This window comes from Maniola hyperantus, chromosome Z (genome assembly GCF_902806685.2).
Source record: "Maniola hyperantus chromosome Z, iAphHyp1.2, whole genome shotgun sequence".
Lineage (NCBI taxonomy): Eukaryota > Metazoa > Arthropoda > Insecta > Lepidoptera > Nymphalidae > Maniola > Maniola hyperantus.
Window position 1 is genome coordinate 3,946,943 of NC_048564.1, and position 19,199 is coordinate 3,966,141.

Here is a 19,199-nt window from a genome sequence, read left to right on the forward strand (position 1 = left end):
GAAATAGGGGTTTGAAATTTATGTAGTCCACGCAGACAAAGTCGCTATCTATTAAAAATAAGGTCACAATCATTAATTTTACAAATCATATTAGAAAACGCGTATATTTCTTAACATCCTATATTATTTAGTATTTAAATTACTTTTATAATAGTTATGAATAGGTATGAAATTTCCTTGTCCTGCACAGTCACTCAGATCGTAGCCCTATCATTACTGACATACGCAAATCATATGCGGACAGGCCAGTGTTCCGGTAGTAGTAGCAAGTTATTAAACCAGTTCGCTTATATGGAGTGTCAGAGGTGTGTTATTTATTACTACGAGTATTTGTAGATACCAAAATATATTTAAACTTATTAAAATCATATGTTTTTTTGTTTTAGACTAAACAAGATATTGCAAAGCAAACGAGGATTCTTGATATATGCGGATGTATAATATCCGCAATAGCAATCATGATATCCATGATTGTATACCGCGCTATTCCGTAAGTAGACAATCATCATCCATACTTATATTATAAATGCAATGTGTGTGTCTGTCTGTCTGTCTGTCTTCTCGCCTTTCACGGCCCATCCGTTCAACCGATTTTGACGAAATTTGGTACAGCAATAGCTTGCATCCCGGGAAAGGACATAGGCTACTTTTTATCCCGGAAAATCAAAGAGTTCCCACAAGATTTTTAAAAACCTAAATCCACGCGGACGAAGTTGCGGGCATCATCAAGAAAAAATAAATTCATTTATTTCATTTTTTCAAAATAAGCAAGTACTTAGGTATCACCTGGCCCCTTTGTAACACAAACAACGGGCGGACCAACACATTCCTGAAAGACCGGCAACGCATTGGTGGTTCCTCTGGTACTGCAAATGTTCATGGGCGGCGGTAATCAATTAACATCAAGTGGCCCGCCTGTTCGTTTGCTCGCCATTTTTATTAAAAAAATAAAAATTAAGTATATTATATCTGTTTTAGAGCGTTACGACATCAGCGAACAACTATCCATTTATTTTTGTTTGGAGCTATGCTCACGAATATTATTGTACAACTGTTGCTCTACGCCGACCAGGTAATAGTTAATGGATTTGATGAATCTTTACTAGGAGGCATGGAAGTATATAGAGGCATCAACAACACTGTAAGTTACTAAAATATTGATATTGTGTTATGTTAAAATAAATGTAATAACTATACTTACTACTTTTTTTATAATCCCATGTTATTTTTAATGCAAATATTACAATAGAATAGAATAGAATAGAATAGAATGTTTTTTTTATTCATGTAAACTTTTTAAAAGTGCTTATGAATAGTCAGGTTTAATTTAGCAATAAAACTTAAAGCTAGCCTTATCTAATTGCTATATAAATCATGCCCGTGTGGAATGGTGCCAAGAATACTGGCTGCATTTCCGCGCTGAACAGCCACAACTTACTTTTGTTGACCTCCCTGTTGCAGTGGTAAGCGCTGTGGTCTTATAAAAGGAAAGTCCCGGGTTCGATTCCCAGCAGAGGTAATTTGGGATTTTATAATTCCTAAATTGGCGCTGGTCCATTCTGGTGGGAGGCTACGGCCGTGGCTAGTTACCACCCTACAGAGCCGTGCCGCCAAGCGATTTAGGGTTCCGGTACGATGCGTGTAGAAACCGATAAGAGGTACCGATGGGTTTAAAAAACTAAACTAAAACTTTAGACTGCATCATCACTTACCACCAGGTGAGATCGCAGTCTAGGGCTAACTTGTAATGGCTAACTTAATATAACTATATTGTTTTGAAAATTTTGATCGGCGGAAGTATATTTTATCTACTTCTGTAGAGCCGAAACACATTTTTTTTTGTCTTTGTGTCTGTCTGAACACGCATCACTCTTCATTCCCTAAGACTATTGTGTCAAGATGGTGGACTTATTAAACGATTTTGTCTTTTTTCAGCAATATGTTTGCGAAGCATTTTACTTCGTTCAGGAATATTCCATGTCAACGATATTCATGTGGATCCTCATCGATGCTGTTTTTATTTCACGCTGTTTCTCTAGTAACACCGTACGATTCACATTTCCATTGATTCGATACGCTGCCTTAAGCTGCCTTCTTCCTCTTCTGAACGTGGCAATATGGGCTGCCCTTACAGGCTATTTTTTTGAGAGAGAAACCAAGGTTGAGTAAGTGAAACGTTTTATATTAATTTACTATTATACCTATATTGTGTTAACTTATTAGGGGTTGTTACTTAAAAGCTAGCAGACAGACAGACACAATTTTGCAATTAGGTATAATAATATTATTAAGTATGGACATAGATATTTAACGTATCTGTAGGCGTGTCGATGTCAAAAGAGTTCATGGATTCACTCACTGTCATGGATTTTATGAAAAGGGAACGTTTTATGAAAAAGAGTGATTTGGCACTGACATGGTTGCGAGTTGCGACATAATTTGTTTGTGACATGCTTTAGTTGTGACGTGCGTGCTTTATCTGTAATGGTTGTGATACATGCTACATGTGGTTTGTGTGCTCATGCTGATCGTCAGGATGGACGAGCGGATGTTCTGACGATTGGAAGTTGTTTGTGCTTGATACGTACCAGCCCCGTGGATGCTCGTATGTCAGAATGGCTGTGTAGGCGTATCGATGTCAAAAGAGTACTCACTGTCATGGTTTTCATGAAAAAGGAACGTTTTATGAAAAAGAGTTGTACTACGAAGTAGTACTTAGAAATTCTTTGGTTGCGACATAATTTGGTTGTGACATGCTTTAGTTGTGACATGCGTGCTTTATCTGTAATGGTCTTGGTAATGGTAGTGATATGCATGCTACATGTGGTTTGTGTGCTCATGCTGATCGTCAGGATGGACGAGCGGAAGTTCTGACGATTAGAAATTGTTTGTGCTTGATACGTACTAGCACCCGTGGACGGTTTATCATCATATTAGCTTAGGCTTAGCTTAGGATAATTATTATTGGAGATGGCTGCTAGCGTGATTAATATTGGTGTGGTTGTGATATGGAATATCCAATTGGTTAATACTGGAATGACCCTTTTGGCAAAGAATCATTGATGACTCTTGTGTAAGATTGAAATGGATTAGACATTGAGATTCCTATGAGTTCGAATGGCTTGAGTTCTAGTGGTTTCGTGGAGTCCATTCACTAGCGATCCCTTGAGTGGGATGCGCGGTAGGTATAGTGTGGCGATTGCATATCTGGGTGAATAGTATTCGTGGCACCGTAGCACCCGATGCTATGGCATTTGGTATGTAGGGTTAACGAAGGTGTCGCTATGAGGGGTAATGTGGAGGCGACCTAGGTAGGGTTAGGTTAGCTTTATCCGGTTGCGCTACGTTGATGGTTTTCCAGTGCGATACGTGTGAATTATAATGATCGTACTTTAGGATAGTTCATGTAGGTAATTTGATGACACAAGAATATAGTTAGCTCACATATGCGGCCTGGTTTATTATGAGAAAGTAAATCCTGACTTATCCGATAGGTTGTTTAAAGTGCTGAGAACTAATTGTAAAGATCATTGATTAAAGTGCCTACCTTAATTAGTACGTTCTGATGTCGGCTGAGGGTTAGTAATAATAATTATCGGTCATACTTCTCCCCCCTCCTCCTACTTGCCGATATATGTAATCAGTTCTGTGTTATTTATTTATCTATGTATTAGTATTTAAGTAAATGTTGCTTATTCTAATAACTTTTTGACGTGTTTATAAATAGATTGAATGTTTTCAGCTGCTGGTTTGGCTACAACTTTAATAAATTGTATTGGATATTGCAAGGACCGCGCATATTTGTAATTGTGGTACGCAGAATGCTTTTTTATCTCTTAAATTATTATTAAAGTGTTCTTGTAAAGCGCGAAGCCAGAAGTTTGTGAATGGAGTCGTGAATGAAGTAAGACTACAAGACCGGGTGGAGCAAAGGTCGAGTAAGTGAAACTAAATGAAGGGGCGACGGAGAGAGTATTCTGTCGTAGCTTAATCTTAATAAGTTGTCATCTTTTGGCTCTCCGCTAACGAATATTCGTCAGTCAATCAATCATCATCATAATTTGATGGCACGTTTGCTACGAAAAACCTACCTACTTATTGATAAATCACGTAATACTTTGAAAATTTATGTTTTCTAACAATGTTTATATTTATATATTTTAACATGGTTGCTCTACGCCGAAGGCTGTATGACTGCACACAAGTAAGTCATTTTACATTATATTTAAACATGGGCACGGGCGGCCCATTCAGAGTTATTTTAACCTCTGGCTATAAAGTTGGTGAAACTGATTAAGATGTCGCCATGTTGGTAACTGGAAGCGAAGCAATCAGCGAAGCAGCGAAGACTAGTGGTTCGCTCCGAACTGACACCTTGTGTTTTTAACTACATATTGAAATGCAAAAAGAGTTATTGGAGTTGGAGCATTTATTGAATTTTGCAATAATGTTAACATCTAATGTTGCCTGGAAGAGATCACTTTAGTGATAAGGTTGCCATTTGTTATTTTAAGTGTATTCTTACACTCTGTAATTTTGTTAACAATAAAGTTGTTCAAATTAAATGAAATTAAATCTATTAAAATTATAGTGAAGTTATGTTAAGAATACTGAAGCCCATTAAAAATGAAACGATTTCGTTTCTTTATAAAAATAATAATAAAGCAACTAATTCAAGCTCCACTTTGAAAACCCCCGTCAATTTGAAGGGAAAATTTAAAAAAAATTGTAAGTACTCTGTTCAAAATCATCTTTGAAAAGATATGTCGCAAGCTTGTGTAACGCAAGAAAAATTTTTTACTTTACATTCGCTTCTATGATAGTGCCCCCTCTGAAATAAAGATTTTTTTTATAATTGTTTATGCAATATTTGGCTATAAAGGCCCTAATAACCTTGCATATTATGTTTAAATTTGAAGTAGTTACGTTCAGTGATTGAGAAGTTATAAGACTAACAGACGGACGGATTTTTTTTTAATAAATAATATTAGCCATGTTAAATGACTAATATTCCCCTTTCCTCTCCAACTAAGCGTCAGGCTTGTGCTAGGATTAGGTACGACAATAGTGCAACGGGCGGGGTTTGAACCGTCGACCTTTCGGTTTTCAGTCCACTACTTTACCGTTTGAGCTATTGAGGCTCTAAATGGTTGGACTATAATGATGGACGAACAAAGGTGCAAATTCACTCAAGTAGACTCAGAGACCTCGCTTCACTCGGTCAATAAGTTATTTTCTGAGTAGCCGTGTTGGGAAGTGTGCTAACACCAACACTGAATGATAGCCACCGAACACATTTGACATAATTTTATTCCAGTCAAATTAGCCAGAAAAATAGTGGTAGGTTTGAAATATTGTATCACATAGTTAATTAATATTGGTGGAGACCGAGGGTACACTGTACCTACACTAAATTACAAATAAAATATCAAAAGTTCCCATCAATCCCAAGTCTGCTTAAAAAGTTATTCAAGGTCAAAGGTTAAATTTTTTGGTTTCTTTTAGAGTTTTCTCGTAAACGGTAAGTTTTATCAAAACAATTGTCAAACAAGAATTGTGGATGATAAATTTATCTACCAAAATTTTCTCAACCAAAATCGAAAGCTGAAATATTTTTGGACTTAACTTTCTTAATTAACGAATGACTGAATTATGAAGTCACTGCAGTGTTCCATCTGCGATATAATGCAAGTAAGTATGTACGTTAAATTTTCTATTAGTCATATCCATATAGACTCTAATCAGTCGTTCACAATCTTCAATAATAAATTATGTAAGTATTTTATCTTTGTTTTTTTCTTTGTAGAAACCCCTAGTGAAACCGAACGAGTAAGCGCGGCCGGTAAGGGCTGCCAGTAGGACAGCAATGCTCAGTAGTCAATGGGTCAATGGGTACTAGAAATCGCAGAGATAAAATGAAATTTAGCTTATATGCGTTAAATGCGTGATTTATCTAGTTAATAATAATTAATTAAGTATGTCAAGATCAAAGGAGTGCAACTTCTGAACCTACGGACTATAAATAATTATATTATTGTGCTCTACACTCCTTTAATGATTACCAAATCAGGATTTTACTTGATCTTTTTCTTGTAATTTTCTATTGCAGATAAACGCGTTTCTTCTTGCATACATAATGAAGATATTGATACCAAAGCTAAGAAAAAATCGCAAAACTGACATAGGAAAACTAAAGTAAATATATATATTATATAATTAAATGAAAGTAAATATATATATATATATATATATATATATATATATATTATAATCATCATCATGATCAACCTATTGCCAGTTCACTACTGAACAGGGTCTTCTCTTAGAAACAAAAGGGTTTGCCCATAGTCTACCACGTTGTCCAAGTGCAGAATGGCAGACTTAATTTTGAGAACGTACATCATTATCTCAATCTCCGGCGTACTATTGAGAACGAGTCTTCTTTGAGAATGAGAAGGGTTTATAGGTCATAACACACCACGATGTCCAAATGCGACTTCACACTTTTAAAAGCATTAAGGAGAACTCTCAGGCATGTAGGTATATGTTATAGTTAGCATATCAGTAGGTTTCCTCACGATATTTTTCTTCCCGCTAGTGGGATTTTAATAGATTAAAATGCACATAAATCCGAAAAATTATTAAATTAAATTAAATTTATTGGATATTATTACATATTAAATAACATATAAGGAACACAAAAAATACTTATAATACAGATAAAAAAACAAGTAATAACAATTAAGTAGACCTAGGTCTAGTAGACGTATGAATGGGCAACTCCTGCACTAGTAAACACTGTGTTACAGTGGGTTGCCTTCTCCATTTCTAAAAACTTGAATAAATGTTATTACAATTTGGTGCGCTAAGGTCGGACATGTTATACCGGTGTCTATTACAAGTGATAGTGGTGTGCATGTATGTATGTGATTATGTACACCTATACAGTTTTTTTCAATTACAGGCTAGCAGTCAAAACGACTGTATGTCTACTTGCACTATTGGTGTTGACAAGTGCTTGCTCTATGATTGAAACGGATACCTGGACAATCAATGCATGGGTGTTTGCTCTATGGAGCTATACCGCGCATTGCTTTCGATCGTTCCAGGGATTAATTTCTGTTGCACTCTACTGTTGCTTGAACCACGAGGTAAGGGCTACTATTTTATTAGGTACTAGCCGACCCGGCGAGCCTCGTATCGCCTAACAGTCGATTCTTTAATTTTTTAATAGGTTGGCGTTTAATAGGCTACCAGTGGCGTGCACAGACTTTTAAGCTTTAGTTAGGTAGAAACCTGTTTACTGGCAAGTCATTATGAAAAAATATATGCATTGAGCTATTACAACTGGGGTACATTACATTACACACATTTATGCCTCTATGACCTGCACGCCACTGGTACCTACTTATTCTGCTATTCGGGATACCGGCGGCGGCGGGGTGATTACGTAATACGTTGCATCTAAATTTATTATTGTTTCAGGTGCAAGAGACAGTTAGACGATGGCTGAATTTGTTCCCTCAAGAACTTCCTCGTGAAAGCAATGGGGGTAATCGAGCCCAGGACATCGAAGACACTCAGAGTCAGCAGGCGACAGTAGCGGTGATACACAGCCCTCTGTGCTCTTACACTGCGTATGTGATATTGTCTATCTATACTAATCATAACACAACATCAAAAATTTAATCATTTAATTATTTAATAATTTAATTATGTTAAAAATCGGATATAAAAAAACGGAATAACTACCAAACGGCGCTGCGGGGTGATTACGTATCTCGCGACAGGCTTGCGACAGGCGTAAATCTCGCGATCATTGCTATCAAACGTCCGGCTAGAGAGAGACAGCAATAACCACAAAGCAAATCATTTTTCCAGTGAAGGACGACAATGCACGGTATCCGGCCGACGAATGCTAAGAAGGTTCCGTGAGATTCAACGCGACAATGAGAGCCCAGAAATCATTGAGATGAATGTGTAAGTAAACAGCAATTTTTTTAAAATTAATATTAGCTTAAATAGGTACAGTTCTTGCAATTCACGAAGGCTACTGAACTTTACTTGTGGTAACGTCGCTTACATGGTCATTGCGTAAGTGTGCGTGCATGTCGGACCAATCAGTCGCGAGCAAACGCTGTCAAACGCACACATGTAGTGTACCTTACGTATACCGATACGACTTAAACACAAGCATGAGTCAGTGGCCTTCGTGAAATGCAAGAACTATATTTGAAATAGGTGTTAGCTTAAATCACCACTTAACTAAAACATTTTTTAGCTGCATATGAGTCAAATGGTACGATCCCTTGACAATGAAATAGTAAATAATAATAATACGTGTGTAATACAAAAACTAAGCTGTGATAGCCTAGTGGTTAGGACGTCCGCCTTCTAATCGGAGGTCAGGGGTTCGATGCCGGACACGCACTTCTAACTTTTCGGAGTTATGTGCGTTTCAAATAATTAAATATCACTTGCTTTAACGGTGAAGGAAAACATCGTGAGGAAACCTTTGGAAAAGGAAAGGAAGGAGGAAGCCTAAAAGTTCTCCATAATGTTCTCAAAGGTGTGTGAAGTCTACTAATCCGCACATGGCCAGCGTGGTAGACTTTTGCTAAAAGCCTACTCACTTTGAGAGTAGACCCGTGCTCTATAGTGAGCCGGCGATGGGTTGATCATGATGACGATGAATACAAAAAAGCGAATCGAAAAAAATGATTTAAAAAAAGGTATTATCATTTAAATCATTTTTGGATTTCTCAGACAGTTTTTATGACTAAACTGCCTTTAAATTAATGAGCACCTAAGTTTTTAGCAACTGATCAGATCTGCTGGTAAGACGTATATAGTACCTACGCGACAGATCGAGATGGCCTCACAGCCTCCGCGATAACTCGGTGCGGGCGAGCGCGGGTGACGTGCGAGCAGTGGCGTGCAGCTCATAGAAGCATAAACGCACTGCTTACCCTCATTATAATAAATCAATGCTTAATTTTCAGTATAACCTGCCGTTAAATATGTTCATACCTAAATGCATACCCTGGCTTAAACTCCTGTGCACGCCACTGCGTGCGAGTGTGCGGGGCATGCCTCCCGCTTCGTACCACGATTGCCATTTCAAACTGTCGCGGACTATACTTAACCAGTTTTTGAGTTAGTAGGTAATCACTACCCATATTATTATGAATCGCGAAAGTGTGTTTGTGTCATTCACGAATGTGAATATTCGTTACGTGATTACATCACTCGTGTGTTTGTTTGTTGGTTTGTCCTTCAATCACGTAGCAACAGAGCAACGGATCGACTCGATTTTGTTAAAGACCTGGAGACTGACATAGGCTACATTTTATCCCGGAAAATCAAAGAGTTCCCACGGGATTTTTGAAACCTAAATCCACGCGGACGAAGTCGTGGCCATCAGCTAGTGAGTTTTATATTTTTCGTTCCAGTTATCGACAAGAGCCTGGACCGTCTGGAATTTTTCAAGAACGGGATATGCACTATGATTCTCATTATAAACACCGAAGTAGTTCTGAAGAATTTGATTCAGACTCAGACTCGGACACTAGTTCTAATCGGTAAGTAAATAGTTTTAGCACTAGCACAAGGTAAAAGCTCAAACCACTGGGTCTAGAAACTTTTTATATTTTTTTTTTTATATTTTAGCGTTTAAACTATCGTGAGTGATTTCCATTTTATACAATATCTGTCACCGGCTTTACTCACGTATTTAGTCGACGTTAGCCCGATTAGTTTCGAACCCATCCGGAGTCCTTTTTCAAGGGAGTCAGGTCGCGCACGCGTCGCGGTTGTGTGTGTGTGTTGTGCGGATGGGTTCGAAACTAGTCGGGCTAACGTCGACTAAATACGTGAGTAAAGCCGGTGACAGATATTGTCCTAATTGATATTTTATACGTATTAGTATGCGACAGGTTGAGATGGCATTGGGTATTCCACGCTAGTCCGCACCGGGTTAGCGCGGAGGCTGTGCGGGACGTTCCTTCCCCGATTGCCATCTCAACCTGTCGCGTACTAAAGGTTATCTCTGTAACCAGACCACAGAGTAAAGGTATGATTCCGAACCACGCCGCCCGCAGCAGCGCCGCCGCAACAGTGCTGTCACCAGCTGTCACAGTCCTGTCGCGGCACTACTGGTCCCCATACAATCTCTATAAGCTTATATGACATTACATTCCGAGCTAGGCAGTAATGTCGCGGCACCAATGTGGCGGAACATTGCTGCCTAGCAACATTGCTAGACAGAACAAGCGTGCAACCTGCAAACGTTCGCACGTTAGGTACGTATACCCTTTGACCAACCGTTGTGCCAGATCCTTTTTTCCACGCACTTGCAAACTGTGGAATCAACTCCCTTCGGCAGTGTTTCCATTAAGATTACAACATGGGGTTATTCATTTATTTATATTTTTATGGGGTTATATATCTATTTCTTCATGTATATTATATATATATATATTACTTCTATAGGCATATTATATCTGTAAATATACATATTTCTTACTATATAATATGAAAGGTACTGTTTAGAATATGTATATTTATAAATATAATATATGTGTGTATATTTATATACACACACATGCTTCTTTCACACTTAATTTAATTTTTTAAATTTCTAAATTTGTAACTGTGGCGTCACCCGGGTCACAGCTGAAAATCAGCGTCCTGCATCTTATGTGTGTTAACGCATAATATGATGCAAGGCTTTATGCTGAGCTGTACACCCATTTGGGGTGGTGTCACAGATGAAAATATTACATTTGTACTTTGTTTTTATCTGTGACACCGACAACAAATAAATGCATTTTCTTTCTTTCTTCTTGCATTCAAGGGGCGGACCAACAAATTCCTGAAAGGCCGGCGTCGGTGGTTCCTCTGATACTGCAAATGTTCATCGGCGGCGTTAATCACTTAACGTCAGGTGACCCGCCTGCTCGTTTGCTCGCCATTTTTATTTAAAAAAAACCGCAACTTTCGCTCCGCGTGAGGAAAGTCGGAAAGTCATATTTTGTGGGACTTAGTGTAATATTTAATAATAAAATTCCACACTCAATTTTAGACTTGCCTTTACAAACGTTTAAAAATCTATTAAAAGTATAGGTAAAAGCTGTGATAGCCTAGTGGTTAGAACGTCCGCCTTCTAATCAGAGGTCAGGGTTTCGATCCCGGGCACGAACCTCTAACTTTTCGGAGCTATGTGCGTTTTAAGTACTTAATTAAATATCACTTGCTTTAACGGTGAAGGAAAACATCGTGAGGAAACAAGCCTGCATGCCTGACAGTTCTCCATAATGTTCTCAAAGGTATATATAAGTCTATCAATCCGCACACGGGCAGCGTGGTAGACTATGGCCAAAAACCCTTCTCACTCTGAGAGGAGACCCATGCTCTGTAGTGGACCGGTGATGGGTTGATCATAATGACGATAATGATTAAAGGTATACTCCGTAAAAAACCATATTTTACAATCAAAGATTATGCATAATATGGTAAAAAACATATAGTTTTGACTAGCTCCAGCAATGTGCGGGGCTGCAATTGCTTATACAATTATTTTTTTTAAAAGAATATTAGCCATGTTAAATGACTAATATTCCCCTTTCCTTTCCAACTAAGCGTCAGGTTTGTGCTAGGAGTAGGTACAACAAAAGTGCAACGGGCGGGGTTTGAACCGTCGACCTTTCGGTTTTCAGTCCACTCCTTTACCGGTTGAGCTATTGAGGCTCTGTAGCATACTAATATTGTTAATTGAACATTTCAAAACAGCAAATGTCGAGTTTTTGCTGGTCCTTCTTGGTAGGAACGGCTTTCCGAACCATTGGTAGGCAGGGCTCTCTTTCCCACTGGGCACTCTATGCACGTGCCCAGGGCCCACGATTGATAGGGGCCCACTATTCCTTGCCGATCACCAAACTATAACCGACCGACCGATATTTTATTACCGAAAACAATTATTTCGATAAAATCAATCAAGTCAAGAAGATCCTCTCAAACAAAGGACCATAGAGATGCTATAATCCATGTAAATCTGTGCAGCCGTTTAAAGTAGGTATATCAACACTTTTCTAGTTTTCTTATTAGAATAACAAGAGTGGTTAAATTATTTATTGACCAATACAATACATTAGTATCTAGATTATGGAGGCCCTATTATTAATGTTGCGGACGGGAGCTTCGAGCCACGCGCAGCGCCAGCGATGACTGACGCTGATTGGTTGGCCGCTGACACCCCCGTGCCCCGGTACGCCCTTACCACCCGCGATCGCCTTGTTTCCCGCTCAGCACGACCATATGCGCTTGCAGAGTGGGAGAATTAAATATAAACCCGTTTTTGTTCACTTTGCCCTTTGCTTCTGAACGAAGAAGACCTCAGAACTAGAAGTACCGTGAACCATTGTGAACCTAGAAAATTGTGAATTAATGTGATCAAGAAAGAAATACAGTCCACTGAACCCTGCGAGGAATTTGATTTGAATGCCTCCCCAACAATTATAATGTGCCCAGGGCCTCCAATAGGTTAAAGACGGCCCTGGTGGTGGGTAACATCTTTGGTCCTTCGAGCCGGATCAAGAATCTGAAGAACCGAAGCCTCAAGATCCGAAGCCTCACGAACTGAAGCGTTAAGAACCGAAAGCTGAAGCCCGAAGATCAAGATGGTTCGAACTAGGAGTCAGACCTCACAACATGATGATGAACACGACGAGCACATTGTGCCGCAAGAACCGATCCCTCGCGTGACAAACCCAGCTCGCCCTGTTCAGATCCGCTTCATGGAGTCGTCTCCATCAACAAGTGCCGTTCTCCGGCAAGACACCATCATTGACACACGAAGGGCCTTTGAAGAACACTCCATTCATGCTCGTCCGCCATCACCAACTCGATCAACCTGCTCGCAACGATCCACGGCGAGTACGGCTGCCCACATGAAACAAGCTGAATACGAAGCAGCGGAGCGACTTACCGCCATTAAAATGCGTCAGTTACGACAACAACAACTGATCGAACAACAGCAATTACAAGTCGAAGCTGAACTGGTGCGGAAAAAGTTAGAGGCTGACTTAGCTGCTATACAGGACGATGACCAAGGGAGCACACGAGGACCCGAAGAAGCAATCAATATGAACTTGCGCACGGAAGATTGGTTGCTTCACGCCGATCTTACACGAGGGGAGCCATCCATTGACCAGCTACCTGCGCGAGAGACCCGAACCCTTCCCACCGATGCACCCCCTGTAAGACCCGGCACGAACATCACCGAACCCCGATCCGAACATCATTATGAAGTTCGCCGAGCCCGCTCTGCAACGCCAAATCGCTCACGAAACCGAAGCATAGAAGCCCTGGTGGAATGCTTCAACCAATTGAGCCAATACCGACCACCACCACGATCATCTACGGAGCTACCTACATTCAGCGGATCTGAGAATGAATGGCTGCCGTTCAAAGCATCGATGCGAGATTCGACGCGACTTCACAAGTTCTCGCCGATCGAGAACATGTAACGCCTACGCAACTCATTGAAAGGAGAAGCCCGAGACGCCGTTGCTTCGCTTCTGTACACGGCTTGTGACCCGGCTGAAGTTATGGAAGCTCTAGAACAGAGCTTTCGCCGTCCAGAAGCCTTGATCGATAAGGCGTTAGACGAGATCAAGCTACTACCACCTTTGGGACCAACCACAACTGAACTGAACGTCTTCGCAGTCAAAATGAGAAACATCGTGGCTACGATTACCAACGTTGAAGGCCTCGACGGCTGTCTCCAGAACAGAATGCTCACCAGAGACATCGTGGACGAGTTACCACCTGACCTAAGAAGAAGCTTCGCCAGATATGCTTCAGATAACCGTCGCCCAAAAGAACCGCATATTGTGATACTGTCTCGCTTTTTGAACAACGAGATGATATTGAACAAGAGAGAACCACATCCGAGATCCACAAGAACTGCATCCACAACAAGAACCACGACGCCAACGTGTTCAGTGCCAATGAGGAGGAGCAGTGTCAGTGCTGTGGTGCTGACCATGAACCACCACAGTGCAAGAAGATGCGAGACATGACCGTCACAGCACGTTGGGATTGGGCCAAAGCAAATAAAGTTTGTTTCAAGTGCCTAACAAAGAACCACCTGCAAACTGAGTGCAAGGCGAAGCAGTGCGGTATCGACGGCTGTATTCATTCGCACCACCCGCTATTGCATGAACGCAGCCCTGCAAGCGAGGCATCACATACGAACCACGATGCCACACAAGTAGAACACGTGCTCCACCTAAGCACCGATGACTCAACAGAACCAGTCAGATGCCAACATCATGCCGCCTTAGTTCACCCACTTGAACCAGATGACAATAACGTCTCCCTCAAGCCAGTAAAATATGATGATCCAAAACAGAAGGGAAACGAGAGAGTGGCAACGAACTTAGTGGAAGAGACGGCAGAACTATAACTCCCTTGGTATTGCAATACGAGGGGAGCGCGATCCCATGAGCATCCTGTCTACAATGTTCTCAGTGCTCTACCATACGCTACAATAGCATCCCTGCGAACAAGTACGGCGATGGAAGAACAAAACGCGATCCGAAAACTCAACCAATTGAACTGCACGAGCCATCGGCATAGCGTTAACGAACTTGCCGCTCACTCCATCGAGACCCATCGAATATCGCCAAGCTCAAAGATGCGTCAACCTGAGCAAACCATGAAGTTGTGGCGCACCGCAGATGAAGAAGAGGGCGGTGCTACTGAAACAACCATACTGCATGCCACGTCATCCTGACGACAAACGGGCTTGACGACACACCTGTGAACTCACCTGCGGAGCTACTGCTCGCCAATGAACCCGACATAGCAAGTCACGCCAGTACCCGACGAGTTGAGAACATTGTGCAACAGCATTACTGGATGACAAATTACGCCGTGCTCAACGATCCGCACGGTGAACGGTGGACCTGTCATACATTGACCACTGCGAACCAGCCATGAATCACATTGGTCTAGTCATCCAAAAACTTCAGACCCGCATCAATCAAGCGCCAACTCCACAAGCTTTACCGAGAAGGCTTACCACAGAAGAAACGAAGTGAAGAAACTCAACACGGCATGTTTCATCGATCTAAGAGGAAGCTCACCGTCCTGACGAAGAATGGGGAGCTACGCAAGAGCTATGCTGAAGGGAGAAATGTTGCGGACGGGTGCTACGAGCCATGCGCAGTGCCAGCGATGACTGACGCTGATTAGTTGGCCGCTGACACCCCCGTGCTCCGCTACGCCCTTACCACCCGCGATCGCCTTGTTTCCCGCTCAGCACGACCGTATGCGCTTGCAGAGTTGGAGAATTATAATAAACCCGTTTTTGTTGTATAGAATCACTTCGCCTCTTGCTTCCGAACGAAGAAGACCTCGGAACTAGAAGTACCGTGAACCATTGTGAACCTATAAAATTGTGAATTATTGTGATCAAGAAACAAATACAGTCCACTGAACCCTGCGAGGAATTTGATTTGAATGCCTCCCCAACAATTATAATGTGCCCAGGGCCTCCAATAGGTTAAAGACGGCCCTGGTGGTAGGTAGGTATTTTGACGATTCAAAAGCACTTAAAAAGTTATATCCTATTCTATTCAAAAGCCTTTTCTTCTATAGGTACATAAAGAATACCCCAAGACAGCTCCGAGCCCGCGAGATACTGCGTGTAAAGCTGGAACATATCAAATTACTAAAACACTTCGAAGTTATTGAGCAAGAACAAAGAACTTCTTCTGATTCTGCACAAAATATATTGTGAGTATCCAATTTTTTCAAGCTTTATTTGGAACGATGAGCGTTTAGTACGCAATATCTCAAAATATTGACTTACTCTCGACAATTTTTTGATACAGAAGTCATGTATCCTCTACCTCTTCCCGTCGGCAGTCGGTGTAAACATCATCAGAGCATCGAAAAATCACTAAACGCTGCTTCTACAATAGCGAAAGCGAGGTAGCGTCAGAAGTCCATCAGCGACGTCCGCAATTCACCTTGACTTGGCTTTGCAGCTCGGTCTGTACATGGCACAAGGCCCACCGACGGAGCCGAGAAGCGGCGAGGCACGGCTACTATTTTTAGGGTTTTGTACCTCAAAAGGAAGAACGGAACCCTAATAGGATCACTTCGCTGTCTGTCTGTCTATCTACCCGTTGACCTAGAATCATGAAATTTGGCAGGTAGGTAGGTCGTATAGCAGGCATTACGGGAAAAATCTGAAAATTGTGAATTTGTGGTTACATCACAAAAAAATTGGTTCATGAACAAATAATTAGTATTTTCAACTTTCAAAGTAAGATTAATTATATCAAGTGGGGTATCATATGAAAGGGATTTCTTTACCTGTACATTCAAAAACAGATTTTTATTTATTTTTATGCATGGTTTGGTTTTTGGTTTATCGTGTGAAATGTCGAAAAATTACGACTGTGTACTACAATCGTATTAACCCAGTAACCCTTGGTGCACGAGTTTGACTCGCACTTGGCCGGTTTTTTTAAAACTTAGTTTGGGCATACGGTTGACATTATCATAATGAAATGAGCCCGTTCAAGCTGGCGCGACATACGAGATGCAAAGGCACGCCGCGAGAGCTGCCACTCGACTCTCGGCCATATTAGCGTATGCATCGGCTGCGCTTGGTCTGCCAAGCGCCAGCCCTTAGCGTACATTTTATTATTAAGGCCCAAACGCATTTGCGCTGCGCTACGCGCCGCAATGCGGTGCGGCAGATATAGTTTATGAGTTTGGATGGAGCGAGGCGCACTTAAGCGACGCGGCAGGCGAACTACGCGACGCGGCGCGCCAAATAGTTTATAATATTATGAGTTTGTATGAAGCAAGGCACACTTGAGCGAGGTGGCAGGCATGAGGCAACTACGCATCGCGTCGCTTTGCGCATCGCAGCTCAAATGTGTTTGCGTTTCCTTTTTTAAAAAAAGGTACTTCCACTCTTATAAAAAGTGTTGTAGAACAACACTGTACCACATAACTTTTCTTTATTTCCATAGCCATAGAAGAAAGAAAGTTCGCTTCACTGATGAACAAGACCCAGATCGTGAATAAGGCGATCACTTTAATTAACTTTAAATGATACAGGGATATGTAACTGTGAGACTATAATAATAATGTAGGTATCTAAATCAAGTCAAGACATATTATTTATTCAAGTTGGTTTCATTGTAGATTCATTGCCAATCGCTGAATTTGTAAGATAATATTGTAATAATTAATTACGCATACCTACTTACTAAAGCTACGAAGGCTCCAAACACGCCGGTCTGAGAAGAGCCCACAACAAATTCAGCCAACTATTCTTTTAGTTATCAACACTTCATAAATGATGGGCTGACCTCATGGGTCAGATCTTGCACTTTTGTGAAAATTTATAATTTTGCTTTTTAAAATTTATAATTTTAAGTTGTTAATTTTTGTAAGTATGTTTATGTTAGTTTGTACTCGTATTTTAATTAGTGTAATTGGCTTTATGGCCGTTCTGATTAAATAATAAATAAATAATAATAATAATAATAATAATAATAATAAAATCACTTAGAACTATCAAAGCTGTTATACAACTCATTGCCAAGTTTTCTTATCATTTAAATAATCCTTTACATTGTAATAGGATTTTTCAATAGATTTACGTAACTTATTAGAGATAACTATAAAGTACCAATTACTTATAATAATCAATATCACGATCAATCCATGCTAACACTATAAATGCGAAAGATTGTCTGCCTGTCTGTTACATTTTCACGTGCCATCCGTTTATTCGATGTCGGCGAAATCTGATACGGAGATAGCTTGCACCCCGGAGGCTAAACTTTTCCCGAAAAATCAAAACATTCCCACGAGGGTAAAAAAAAATGAGGACAAAGTCGCTAATATCATCTAGTAATATACATTTTCTATTATCAATTTTATACTCACATACATATTCCAATTATATTATTATTTAAGTATTTGTGTAGTTTCATTCTTTTGATCAAATCAATACCTATATCGTTATACCTGCTTGTACTGATGCAAAATAGGTTATTTAAAAAATGAAACAGAATTCCGAGAACTCGAAAAAATCCGTAGCGAGTAGGTACTATTCAAAACAAAGTAGAGGCAGCCATAACTTTTTTTTTCAACAGTCAAACGTATCCAGCGATGTATAAAAAAATGTTAAATTAATAATTATTTATTTTAAAAAATTAAAGAAATCCACAAAGTTATCATGTGGTTCTTATTTAGTTTATTATAAAGATATGTATGCTAGAATTATTATGTAAGTATTTAATAATTATAGTTCCAGCGATGTATAAAAAAATGTTAAATTGGTAATTATTTATTTAAAAAATAAAAGAAATCCACAAAGTTATCATATTATGGTTCTTATTTAGTTTATTATAAAGATATGTATGTTAGAATTATTATGTAAGTATTTATTAATTATAGTTATCATTATAACAGTCATCTTTAGGTATACAATTGTAATGGTATTTATCTATTTACTGCTATATTTGGTGTTAAAATTATAAATGTTGATAAATAAGAACGTATCGTATCATTTAGCCCTTTAGGTTTAATAGATGAAAAATAAAATAACATTTTAGTAGTTTACTAAAAGACAATTTATATTTCATATAAATTTCATTATAAACAAATTATCAAATAACATTCACAGTTTAAAAATTGTATTAAAATCATATAATAAAAAGATTATTTTATCTATTTCAATGTCCAAATAAACATATTCATCTGTATGTGTAAAAGGATAATTTACTATAAATATATTTACGGCGATTAGGTACGTCATCCGAGTTCTATCCGTCATCCGTGAGAATACCAGCAATTATCTACGACATAATATTATTGTCATAAGGTTCCATACAAAACAAAAAGGAACGTATTTTCACGGACTCGGATCGGAAGAGTGGGTTAATAGACCAGCAAATTGCTAATGCGCGTGGCCACCATTTTAGTGACGTCAGCACTAGACTGAAGTTTCGAGCTGATGGTATATTTGTCCTTAAATATACGTCAAATGACGTCATTTCGATGTTAATGAGACATGGTTTCAGCGCAATTAGCAATTTCCGGGACTTATACCGCCGTTATTATATAATATTACATAATATGACGGCTTAACTCACTTGTCAGAG

At 39.7% G+C, this 19,199-nt stretch overlaps 1 protein-coding gene across 1 annotated transcript; it reads left to right on the forward strand.

Moving 5' to 3' along the window:
* The first annotated feature begins 1,005 nt into the window (after window positions 1-1,005).
* LOC117995664 (PDF receptor-like) lies at window positions 1,006-17,245 on the forward strand. The gene is made up of 10 exons (XM_069508828.1): window positions 1,006-1,141; window positions 1,936-2,165; window positions 3,743-3,812; window positions 6,110-6,195; window positions 6,965-7,151; window positions 7,486-7,637; window positions 7,882-7,980; window positions 9,453-9,581; window positions 15,664-15,801; window positions 17,055-17,245. The coding sequence occupies exons 1-10, from the start codon at window positions 1,028-1,030 to the stop codon at window positions 17,107-17,109; spliced, it is 1,260 nt and encodes a 419-aa protein (XP_069364929.1). The 5' UTR covers window positions 1,006-1,027; the 3' UTR covers window positions 17,110-17,245.
* The last annotated feature ends 1,954 nt before the right edge of the window (window positions 17,246-19,199 follow it).